The sequence below is a fragment of the Emys orbicularis genome, chromosome 4, assembly GCF_028017835.1.
Source record: "Emys orbicularis isolate rEmyOrb1 chromosome 4, rEmyOrb1.hap1, whole genome shotgun sequence".
NCBI lineage: Eukaryota > Metazoa > Chordata > Testudines > Emydidae > Emys > Emys orbicularis.
In genome coordinates, this window is record NC_088686.1 from 48,186,877 (window position 1) to 48,199,983 (window position 13,107).

Genomic DNA, 13,107 nt, shown 5'->3' on the forward strand with positions numbered 1-13,107 from the left:
AATTTTTATTTTAACAGAAATGTCAGCTTGGCAGTGTCTTAGACTTTATTCAATAGTTGTGGACTGAACAGACGTTATTTAGCTCTCTCCTGGCCAGAGTTTTAAATGAGTTACATTCCACTGAAAAAGTACAAGATTTTTCCCACACTTTTGCTGCCAATTTTAAAAAACTGGCGTTATGCAGAACCTTATATTTTAAGTAGGGACAGTAGTTAAGTCTTGTTTACTTTCTGCAACAGATTGGCCTTCTCCCTCAGTTTCAAAATTGAGATTCACAAATGCATTACATGCTGTTGCCTCAGGTTGGTCTGTCTGGACAGTAGTCTCATCTTGTGGCTTGCTCTGCTGCTCTTGATATCGTCTCTCTGCCTCTTCTGACATTTTGTTTTCTTCCTCCTCCTCTTCCTCCTAAGAAAAATTTCCACAAAATACAATACTTTCTGCAACCTGTATTCCTCACAACTCCTTCTGTAAGAACACGTCAGTTTCAATTACAGGCATCCAAGCACATCTTTGCACTCACAAAAATTTTGCTTTCATTGATAGTTCAGCCATAATAACCAAAGCAAACATCAGTTACAAGTCACTGGTCCATTCCAGTAATCATTCAGAAATACTTTTTCCAGAATCACCTTTCACACTACTCTGAGAAATGAAGCTGAAGAGTTGAACTTTCTCTACACATGCAAAAGAGATACACACAGATAAATTTTGACTTAAGAAGCCAATTATTTGTCAACAGCAATAATGTGTAATATTTCTGGCTATTACCTTTCAAATAAGGTTTGCATTTTCAACATTTTACAAAGATGTGCAAACAGAAGTCATTACTTGGTTATAAAAGATCTTCCCCCAGCATGTGCTTTGGAATGTCAACCCTCAGAATTTCGCTATTGTGAATGAAAAGTTTTACCATTTTAAAATACTAGAAATATTCTAAGTAAGAGGAGCCAATGCAAAGACACAGGACATTTGTGCAAGCCATTAATTTTGTGATATATCATGGGAAAGGGGGAACAAAGGGGACACAAGCAGGGAAGTTGGGACAAGTAAGTAGCTTGATAAAAAACAAATAAATGAAAAACACGTAAGGATCATTAAAAGACAAGTTACTTAATATTTCTGTAATTGTGAGTGAAAGACTTCTGTATAAATTGTTTCACTGTTTGTTAACCTGTTCTTTCAGGAGAAACAATAACCGTACGAAACAATTTAAAAAGGCGCCTTAAAAACTGAGCCTCCACCATTCCTCTAAAGAATTCAGTCACTGTCCAATAACCACTACATGCATCTCTCACACAATCTGCAAATTGTCCTTAAAGTGCACTGTGCAAGAGACTGGAATACAGCAGTGACCAGGACTCACTAAGAGACCTGGAAATTGCTAATCCAGGGGTAAGAGTCTAAAGGTGAGGAAGCATATGGGAAGAGAGCTTCTTTAAAAAGAAAGAAAGATTCAAAGAAAAGGCTGAGGTTTAGGCCAAATGGATTGAGCTATCTTTAGTAAATACTACAGACAATGCAATTTTTACTTTGTCAAACTTAACAGTAAAGAAAAAGACACACCTCCTTCTTCATCCTGTAGTACTCATCAATGGCATACTGGTATTTTGGTGTACTTATGCCCAAAACGGATGCAATCTTTTCCCCAAGGAAGTCACACACTAAAAATAAAACAGAGAGGCCTTTACCTGAATTCCTTAGATTTCGTTTTCAGAGTTTTACGAGCAGTTCTACTTCAAAAGAGAGCAGCTGCTTAAAAAAAATCATCATGTGTAGTCCGTCATAACTGCTCAATTTAGTGATACATTTACTGTTTACTGCTGTTCACACTGGACAGCCAACCTAGCTAGGTAAAGAGATGTATTCTGTTACTTATGCATATTGTTTAGTAAGTTCAAGTCAGTTCCACTTTCATGTTGTTTTCAGTGGGATTGCACACATGGTTGCATAAATGTCACAGAGGGCAGAGTTTGGTCAGCAGAATCTTTATAACCTGCAAAAATGTGCGAGAAGGAAAGAATCCAGCTTAACTTCCAGGGCCCACGGTAAAAGTATATTATCTTCAAATGAGGACATATAATATGGAAAATAGAAACAGAACCCCATAATGCCCATTTTTACATTCATTTTCAGAGTAGAACTGCACTTTAATGAACAAGTTGATAATTCAGTGTGTTTAAAATATAATACCTTTATATATTTTAATTCATTAGCACATTTAATGTTACCAATAACAGTGGGTAACTAGTCAAAAATGCAGGAATGAATGACAAAACTGGAGGCTACACATAAAATTAATAAAAGGAACCAAATAGTGTGAAAATTTGACTGCAAAGGAAGTACTTTTAATTTTGTAATTCGGTACTTTTGCGTTAACAGATTCCAAAGCAGAACAAAATAAGACTATGTAAAATAATGGCTAGATTACAAGTATTTGTAGTGAGTGATGTTTGCAGCCAGCAAATAGAACAGAATGTATATAGAATATATAGTATATACACACACACGTATGTATGTAGAATGTATGTATTGACATATGTAGATTCTGGGCTAACAGTGTTTTAGCAACAGTGTGTGCTATACACAGCTGCATAGATCAATGGGATTTGATTTCAGTTCTCTCAGTTTAAGTCACCAGGGAGTAAGTGGGCATCCCTTCTAACAAAGGAGTGGAATAGATGGGCTCATGGCAATTCCTTGGCCAAAATGATTGCTGCAGTATAGGGCCTTGAGGGCAAGGAGGATGAAAAACCAAGGAGAATGTACCATATATACTCGTTCATAAGCCGATTTTTTTTTTTAAACGAAAAAAGGGATGCACCAGAGAAGGGGGTCGGCTTATGAACGGGTATAGAGAGGGAGAGGTGGGACACAGCCCCTCCCCAACAGAGGGAGCAAGGAGAGGCAGCACAGCCAGCAGAGCCAGAAGGGAAGAGGCGGGGCCAGAGTCTTTCTGCTTCTGGCCACGCTGCTCTCCCCCCAGCCTCCGAAGCAGCTGCAGCTCCGGGGCTGGCAGGCTGTGGCCGCGCCGCCCGGCCCAGCCAGGCCAGAGACATCCTCCCCTGATAAGGTGGGAAGGGATGGGATGGGGGAGAGTCTGGGGGTCCCGGGCTAGGGGTGGAGTCCCCTGACTCCCAGCTTCTCCCCCCCAAAAGCATTTCCCCACCAGTTGCTGTTCCAGCCCGTCAGGGTAAGCAGCTGGCGCGCCGGGACACTTTGTTTACCTCCGTGCCTGGGGATGCTCGAGGTAAACAAATCATCTCGGCCCGCCAGCGGCTTATCCTGATGGCCCAGGAGCCAAAGTTTGCTGACCCCTGAATTATACGGTCGGCTTATGAATGGGTCATAAAATTTTTCCATTTTTACATATCCATCTTGGGCGGGGGGGGGGGGGGTCGACTTATAAACGAACCGGCTTATGATCGAGTATATATGGTACCTCAAATCTGCAGGACCCCTCAGGAAAATAAGCTTACTGGATAATGTAAACTTATTAGCTCTGTTGCTTAACACTCTCCGAGAAGAGCAAATGAGAAGCTAGGTATTAGATAATCCAACAAACAACATCTCAAAAATACTGTGAATACAGATATTTAACACAATATTCAGAATCTCAAGATAACAAGAACTAAAACCTTATGCATACTGACTCTCTCTCTCTACAAAGTTCTTTTCAGGCCAAGTCACACAAGTGATTTATAGACATCATTGCTGTAGACGGTAAGTTCTATAGAAAACAGACTTACAGACCTAATGGCCTTTGATTGGAAAACATTTTATTTTACACATATCCTTCTACTGAAGTTCTTATATGTCTGGTGGCACACCAAAATATTTCCCTATTAAACCAAATCAGGACATATGTCACATCAATTAAATGCTCATGAACGGCAAGTATCTAAAGCAGCTTTGATTCTAGCTTGGTTTTGTAAGTCAGCCAATTGGTGACCAAGTGCCACACACAACTGACAGATCATGCACATTTCTTCCCAGGAAGACAGATTGATTACTTCTCACAACTTACCTGAACAAATGTTTCCTTAGTAAGCCACAGATGAGGAAATTAGTATTTAACAAGAGGGAGATTTTGGTTTATTCTTTCATTTGATTTTCTCACAGTTGTAAAATGAAATAACTTGGCACCGAAGAGATGGAAAGTTACACAACCAAAATATAGATGTGTGGCAGACTTGAGGAATGTTCCAAATGGCCAATAAGTCACCTACCAGTTGTTACACCTCATCATGTAACAAGCTTTCAAAAAGCTAGTTAATATTCTTTGGAGTAGTTTACCTTAAAAAGTAAATGAACCAATACCTGATAAGGTTGACGTGGCAACTCTTAGCATATGAAACCACAAGTAGGGTCCCCAGGTAAGCTTAGTCTGTAATGATAAAATTAATAAGAGTAGCATTGTGACCATAAAATTGTGGCACATAATACATGAAGTATATAGTAACTTAAAAAGGGCACAGAACCAGAAGAGAAAGCTGCCACCTTGTCTTTCTGCCAACAGTTTGTCAACGCTCAGGTCAGTGCTTTGGTTTTAAGAAAGTTATACTAATTCTGGTTTTAGATCTTTAAAGCCTGATGTCACTGCACAGGTCATAAAACTAGCCATTTCTAGGTGTCCATGCACATGTATGTCTTATTGCTTATACTTACTTCCCCCTCAAAAGAAATTCAACCTTCCACTCCATCAGAGAAAATGAATAGATGGGCCTTACACACTATGCTGAAGGTCTTGAGTTCTGACCAGCCAGGAAAACTGAATTCCAGAGTCCTCTCCACCAGTATTCCCTGCTTCTATTTCCATTTCATTCATATATAAGGATCATTAGAAGATCAGTTGTCAAGATAGTCCCTGGGAGAGAGGCAGTCTAGGTCAGGCAGGATTCAAATCTTATAGGGTTTTATAGATCCAAGTCAGCACCTTGAATTGCACCAAGAAGTAGATAATCTAATGCAATCTAAAAAATGCTTCAAGTGGCTTGTATTGCAAAGTCAGTTAGCTACTGGCTTCAGTTAGTACAAGATCCACCAAGTGGTCTCCAAGAGCACAGAACAGTATTAGCAGCAGTCTACTCTGGAAGTAACAGAAACATGAATGATTAAGGAGAGATGCACATCAATGGAAATATTGCAACGCAGGAAAAATGGCTAAAGAACACACTGATGATGTCACTATCTAGAACCTCAGGAGCACTTGGGGACCCCATGGCATTTTGTCTAGGTTTCTAACCAGCTGAGAAAGGTTGAGCATCCCTCTAGGTCATACAATTTGTTGGGAAGGGGAATGGAGAAAAATCAAAAATAATTTCTAACCAGTTCTAATGACAAGGCTAGAGACCTTGACCATTGTGAAAAGACAAATTATATAATTAACTAGAAGACTTATATATGTTTCTCATAAATAATAGAGCTTGCCTGAATAAAACTTTGAAAATCTCCTGCTCCTGAATTCAAATGAGGTTTGTTTTTTATAAGAAACTGTCAGTAGAGGGGTCTTTCTGCTGGAAAGTACCAGTAAAATGGTACTGAGACATGCCTGAACCATTATCTATAAAATAAGATTCCAGAATTGTCACTCTGAAGCCTAAAATGTCTGCTGAGTCAGCATGAAGCGATGGAAACAGCCACAAGAATGGCTGAGAGCTCTTTTCGTTCACAACACTAGGTTCAATCACCACTGGTGTTTGCAGTCTGTATCATCCAGTTTAAGTTCTCAGCCATTTTGACTTTATGAATTACACCCGTGCAATAGCACAGGTTTTCAACTACAGTAAGGCATTTATCTCTTCCACGCCAAGAGTCTTTGACCATTGTGACAAAGATAACTCAACCAATCACCATGCAACAATTTCACTGCTCACACGAAAGAGACTACATAGATCAGAGGTGGGCAAACTGCAGCCCCTGGGCCACATCCAGCCTGCAGGAGCCTCCTACCCGACCCTTGAGCTCCCGGCTGGGGAGGCTAGCCCCCGGCCCCTCCCCTGCTATTCCCCCTCCCCCGCAGCTTCAGCTCGCTGTGCCACCAGCGCTCTGAGCAGCAGGGCTGTGAGCTTCTGCCGGGCAGCGCGGCTGCGAGAGCCGCCGGCCTGCCCCGGTGTTCTAGACTGCGCGGCGGCATGGCTGCCAGTCCTGGTGCTCTGAGCGGCATGATAAGGGGGCGGGGAGGTCGTATAAGGGGTAAGGAGTCCCCGGGGGGAGTCAGGGGACAGGGAGTAGTTGGATAGGCATGGGAGTCCTGGGGGACCTGTCAGGAGGCAGGATGGTCAGGGAACAGGGAGCGGTTGGATAGGTATGGGTGTCCCAGGGGGCCTGTCAGGGTGTGGGGATACCGGGAGGGGACGGTCAGGGGACAAGGAGCAGGGGGTGTTGGATGGGTCAGGGGTTCTGAGGGGAGCAGGAAGTGGGAGGGGGTGGATAGCAGGCAGGGGCCAGGCTGTTTGGGGAGGCACAGCCGTCCCTACCCAGCCTGCCATATAATTTCGGAACCCCGAAGTGACCCTCAGGCCAAAAAGTTTGTCCACCCCTGACACAGATGATGGATTACTTAGCCCAACTGCCACACCCGTGCAATAGCAAGAGTTTTCAGATGCTATTTTACAACGATGGAGTTATTTAAGCCATTACAAGTACCAGGGTGGATAAAAATCAGATGGATTTTTTTTTTTTTTATAAAATGCTTTTTGAGGAAAAAAACCAAACTAAGATACAGTATAGCTCAAAGATATCTCATCATGGAATAGAGATTATAAATTCTAATTCTATAGTATGAGACAATATATTCATGTAATGTTTAAGAAAAGTTTTGTAAATGAGTTCCAATAGTTCATGGATTAGGGACCCAATTTTATGAGGTTCCAGGGGCTTCTGTATAATTATTTAGGTTAATCTTTCTATCTACCCAATGGGACTCGGTGCTCAGAAGATAACATCAGAGATTCTTAGTTTTGCAGTTCTCAAACTGTGGATTTGTGTCTTCAGAGATAACATGCTTGTTAACAGCAAAAATGTTTTAAAATAATTAAATAAATAAATAAATAATATACAGAGGTGAGAAATAACAGACCTCAACCCTATTGTCCCTCTGCAAATTTGTGCACACAGAGTCAATCCCTTACTGCTCTCTAAAAGTGCCAAGTTTCAAAAAGTTCAATGAATAGAAGGTTGTTGGGGGCAGAATAGATCTGGACAAGGAGAAGAAGTTTGGAGATAAATGTAAGATGGGAGGGACAGGCAGTCGAAACAAAAGTGAAACTGTTTGAGAAGCATATTCCAGAAATCTTGAGGTCTTTCTGAGTGTAGCCTTCATTAATTTGAAATCTACCATACCATTCTTTCACTAGAAGGGAAAACCTATAATGCCAGCAGGCCGTAAAAGAGATCCAGTTTGGGAATATTTTAATGAAGTTCCTGTACCTGTGGGTAAGACAGGCATGCATGCAAAATGCAAACAGTGCAACAAAGAAATGCAAGGCCTGGTTGCCCAAAGGAAACAACATCATGAGAAGTGTTCCTTCTCAGGAGGAAGCTGCGTTGAAGATGATGAAAGGAAAATGTCCAAACATGCAGGATCTTCAGGGTGGTAAACTTTTTTATTTCATTCTTCTTTCTTAAGGACTGCCTGTCTTCCTTCTGGACTATTCTTGAATTCTCATGTTTGAGCAAAAAAATATAGTTGTTACTCTATGGTGCTATCATTTTAGATGTAGTTGTGATAAAAAAATAAATAGTTGAAATAGGCAGATCTTCCTTTTACAATTTCACCTTTAAAGTAGTACTGAGTGTCAGTGAATACAATGACTAATACTAAATGAGCAGTGTGTTAATAATAATTAAATAACTGCATTGACTTATTTTGTTTAGGAGAATCTATCCTCAACATTCAGGATTCTGAAGACTATCCACCTTCAAGATCACCATCGTTAGTTTCAGAGTTATCTGCCAATGATAGTGTTTCAGTCACATCATGTATGTCACATAGCCATAGTATATCACCTGTGGCAGAAAGAGAATAAAAAATCATCATCCAGAAACAACAATAGGTAAGTTTGTGATAAGAACCAGCAGATTACAAAAAGAGGTAATTGATGAAAAAATTGCCCAGTTTGTTTATGCAACAAACTCTCCTTTCCGTATGATTTCCACACTTCATTAACATGGTTCAGTCATTAAGACCAGGATACAGTCCACCCAACAGAGCAGATGTCGAAGGCAAATTGCTGGATAAAGTGTATGAAAGAGAAATTGAGCAGTGTGCAAAAGGTCTAGAGGGTAAAATTGTTAACCTGAGTCTTGATGGATTGAGCAATGTCCACAATGATCCTATTGTATGTGTTTGTGTGACAACAGAAGAAGGGAATGTCTTCCTTACAGAAATAATTGATACATCAGGAAATGCACACACAGCAGAATATTTACAAGAAGTAGCAGTAAAAGCTATAACAAACTGAAAAAAAATTCAAATGTCTAGTACACAGCTTGGTCACAGACAATGCTGCAAATGTATCCAAGATTGGAAGAAACTTAGAAGAGGGAGTGAAGACAGTCCCAAGCTAACAACATACAGTTGCAGTGCTCATTTGATGCACCTCCTAGCCAAAGACTTCAGTGTTCCAGAAATAAAGGCTAATGTTGTTGAAATTGCAAAATACTTCCATAACAATCACTTTGCAGCAGCAGCTGCTCTGAAAAAAGTGTGAGGAACCAAGCTAAGTCTCCCACAAGACATGTGATGGAACTCAGTGGTGGACTGTTTTGAGCACTATATCAAGAACTGGCCTAATCTGATGATAGTTTGTGAACAAAACTGTGAAAAAATAGATGGCACTGTCACAGCCAAAGTTCTCAACATTGGTCTTAAGAGAAATGTTGAACACATGCTGAGTACCCTGAAGCCTATTTCTGTAGCCTTGAACAAAATGCAGGGAAATAGCTGCTTTATTGGTGATGCTGTTGAAATTTGGAAGGAACTGAGTGAGATCTTAAAAAGAGAAATATGCAATGACAGAGCTAAATTACAAGCATCAAAAAAAAAAACAAATGGGACAAGTACAGTACTATCTCCAGCTCATTTTCTTGCAAATATTCTCAATACTCGGTACCAGGGTCAAATCTTAACTGCTGAAGAAGAGGTGTTGGCTATGACATGGATATCCAGCAATCATCCCTCCATAATGCCAACTATAAAACTTCAGAGCTAAGGGTGAACTATTCAAGAAATATGTTTGCTGATGACATTTTAAAGAAAGTCACACCAGTGAACTGGTGGAAGTCACTTAAGCACTTTGATTCAGAGACTGTTGAAGTGATAATCTCACTTTTAACAGCAGTAGCTTCTTCTGCCGGTGTAGGACATAGAACATAAGAACAGCCACACTGGGTCAGACCAAAGGTCCATTCAGCCCAATATCCTGTCTACCGACAGTGGCCAATGCCAGGTGCCCCAGAGGGAGTGAACCTAACAAGTAATGATCAAGTGATCTCTCTCCTGCCATCTATCACCACCCTCTGACAAACAGAGGCTAGGGACATCATTCCTTACCCATCCTGGCTAATAGCCATTAATGGACTTAACCTCCATGAATTTATCCAGTTCTCTTTTAAACCCTGTTATAGTCCTAGCCTTCACAACCTCCTCAGGCAAGGAGTTCCACAAGTTGACTGTGCGCTGTGTGAAGAACTTCCTTTTATTTGTTTTAAACCTGCTGCCCATTAATTTCATTTGGTGGCCCCTAGTTGTTATATTATGGGAACAAGTAAATAACTTTTCCTTATTCACTTTCTCCACACCACTCATGATTTTACATACCTCTATCATATCCCCCCTTAGTCTCCTCTTTTCCAAGCTGAAAAGTCCTAGCCTCTTTAATCTCTCCTCATATGGGACCCATTCCAAACCCCTAATCATTTTAGTTGCCCTTCTCTGAACCTTTTCTAATGCCAGTATATATTTTTTGAGATGAGGAGACCACATCTATACGCAGTATTCAAGTTGTGGGCGTACCATGGATTTATAGAAGGGCAATAAGATATTCTCCGTCTTATTCTCTATCCCCTTTTTAATGATTCCTAACATCCTGTTTGCTTTTTTGACTGCTGCTGCACACTGCGAAAGAATATTTTCTTCCTTTGGACTAATTCATTCCAAATTGAGAAATTGTTTGGAACCTGAAAAAGCAGGAAAGCTTGTTTTTCTTTTCCAAATTATGAACGAACAAAGGAAAATGAAGGTGAAGACAACTGAGTTAGCTGCAGAAGCCTAAATTTTAAGTTTCTCATGTTGACTTGGCTGACATAGTCGATTTAATTTTTTTTTTAATATTTCATTTAACTATTTTAGAAAAACAATTTTAACAAAAACAAACCTGATTTTAAAAAACTTGAATATTTAACTAAATTCAAAAATTCATATGCTTGTTTTGTTATAATATTATATGTTTGTTTTTGAAGAAAAAAATCCAGAATACATAACGTTGTTGTTTTAGTTAAATAAAACAATTTATCTGTCTGTCTGGTGATGTTCTCCTCCTAATACAGCCTGGCAAGAAAATCCTCCAAATATTAATGATTAACCTGTTGAATTGGAGATATTTATGAAGTCATTGGAAGGTGAACTATCTGCTTCAATTACCTTTGGTAAATAAAACAACCAAATAATCATTCATTTTCTGATATAGCTGTAAAACTAATCTGAAAAGTTCTCAAATAAATCACTTTAAAAATGTATAGTGTGTACCATCTAAAAATGAAACCTACATCTATCTCTGAGTTGTGAAGAATATGTATTAAGGTTATAACAACCAACAAGAATGCACTTTTATGTAGAAATCCATGATTAAATCTAGTCTTCCTGACTAGTGATTTAAATCAATTGGATTTAAAGCAAATCCACCCTGACAAGTACTGTTTAAAACAAGTGTGAAAATTCTTATTTTATATGTTATTTAATATGTATATAGCTATTAAAGGTTTAAGAACTAATTTCTATGGTTTTAAGACAAAGCATTACAATTACATTTTGTGTATGTATGCAGATTACCAGATTTCAGTGCTTATCTGATAGAACGTTCCTCTGGCTTACACAAGACTAGCTTTCACACTACCTGCATCATTCTGTTGACTGCCTACTGAGAATCCAGACACGATGTATTTTTAGCAGGGGTTATAGGAAGTGTTCTGCTATGGTGACAAGCATAAGCAAAAAGGCTGCTGTCCTAGCTGCACAAAAGCACCCTATGCTTGTTAATTAAGTACTCAGTTGGCAGTCGTTCTAATGGCAGTCACTTTTGTGCTTGTTTAGTCAGAGAAGTCAGGAAGAGTGCTGGAAAGGATGTTGCTATAAATGGGAGTAATGGTTGGCACCAGCACAACCCTACAGATAAACAACGTGATAAGGTGAAAAAGGCATTCACACAGTGCACAGGACAAACCATTTTAGAGTGATGCTGGTTAGCAGCGAGCAAGCGGTTAGAAGCATTACTTTAACATTTAAAAATACCAAAAGGAACTGAACTTCTCGAAGTAACAGGAATGTAATAAACCAAATGCAGAATTCTTTTAACATACTATTGAAATAATGCAAATTCAGATACAATTTAATAGCACTTTTAATTCAATGATATGTACATAATCTTCTAGATTCCACTATCTTGCCACAATGCAAAATTAAACAAATTTAGTAAGTCAGGACCACCTCTATGGAAAGTTTTAATAAGATTCTAGGAAAAAACAGAGTTATTTATCACAGAGTCCCTGCTTCAATTACAAACTGTGCCCTTAATACAACCAGCATAACTAGTCAATATGAAACATTGTATCCCATAATCCAAAAGGTAAAGTGTTCCTTCAACTGTCTCAAAGGAGGGAGAAAGACAAAAGAGAAGTTATTCTGTGCTAATTCAACAGGAAAAGAAAAAGATGTGTTTCACTGTGAAACACTAGGAACAAGGAAACACACACAGGGAATAATCCTGCTTTCCTTTCTTCTTACTTGCTCAGTCAGTTTACATGGATAGGATTTTCCAAAGGTGCCAAAATTTCCCAAAAGCAATACAAACTAAGATGTAGAGAATAGCTAGTTTGCAAGTGGCTAATAGAGACCCTTCAGAGTTAGATGAACAGAATTACCACAGAATAGCTCAATATATATAACTCTTACTCTGTGAAGTAGCTTTAAATGTATTGAGTAATACTGGAAAAAATGGCACTTAAAATAAGCCTTATTAACAAGCATCCAGACAGTGCATTTCAATCCCCTATGCTCAAAGAAATCTCAATACTTTGATTGGGAGAATGGGGGTGGAAAAGTACTATGTTCTTCTAATGGAATTTATCAAATTTGCATTAGAAGATGGAATTAGTGCTTAACAGACAGAAATGAAATAAGATTTGCAACATTAAATACACACACATACCCTCTCTAACTAAATTCAGACAGAGAAGGAAGGTGCAACTAAAATTAAAATTTACAAACATCTTAAGGAAGATTCAGCTATAGCAGTATACAGTTCTATTCCTAAGGAAGTTGAATTGTAGTAAGGAAGCTCACTCACTAGAAGAAATATTAGCCCTAGTATCTAAAAGACTCACCTATTCTTTTAAAAAAGATAACCCCACACATTCAGATTATTTTGGAGAGAGAACATGGCAGCAAACTACCTGTCATGACAATAGGAACAACAAATCTAGTGTAACTACACACTGTAATGGACTAACGACTTTAACTTTGAACTATCAAAAATGCCTAACATCATTTAGCCAAAGCTAAGAAAGACTCAACACACATTGTTGCTAAGGATGGGGAGTGAATTGTATTTTTGTTGATACATTTCAAGAGAATTTCAGTGTTACTAGGTTTACAACGTAAAATGTTTTAGTTAAACAAAGTCCTTGAAGATTGTGGTAAAGGACTTAGACAGTGCAGGTTCCCCACCCCACTCACATGAACTGAAAAATCTTTAAGACCAATGATTATTTTGGGGTAGTTCATTTTTGGCTTCCTCTTATAGACTCATAGACTTAAGGTCAGAAGGGACCATTATGATCATCTAGTCTGACCTCCTGCACAACTCAGGCCACAGAATCTCACCCACC

At 39.1% G+C, this 13,107-nt stretch overlaps 1 protein-coding gene across 2 annotated transcripts in view; it reads right to left on the reverse strand.

The window, feature by feature from the left end:
* The window catches only part of LOC135877161 (signal recognition particle subunit SRP54-like), a 73,394-nt gene continuing 60,287 nt past the window's right edge, over nucleotides 1-13,107 (reverse strand). The window contains exons 3-5 of one of the 2 annotated variants that reach the window (XM_065402518.1): nucleotides 4,321-4,387; nucleotides 1,567-1,664; nucleotides 1-408 (exon numbers count right to left, since the gene is read on the reverse strand). In XM_065402518.1, the coding sequence (XP_065258590.1) occupies nucleotides 196-408; nucleotides 1,567-1,664; nucleotides 4,321-4,387 (378 nt within the window). In that variant the 3' untranslated portion in view covers nucleotides 1-195. The remainder of the gene's footprint in view (nucleotides 409-1,566; nucleotides 1,665-4,320; nucleotides 4,388-13,107) is intronic. The other variant, XM_065402519.1, reaches the window with a different exon arrangement.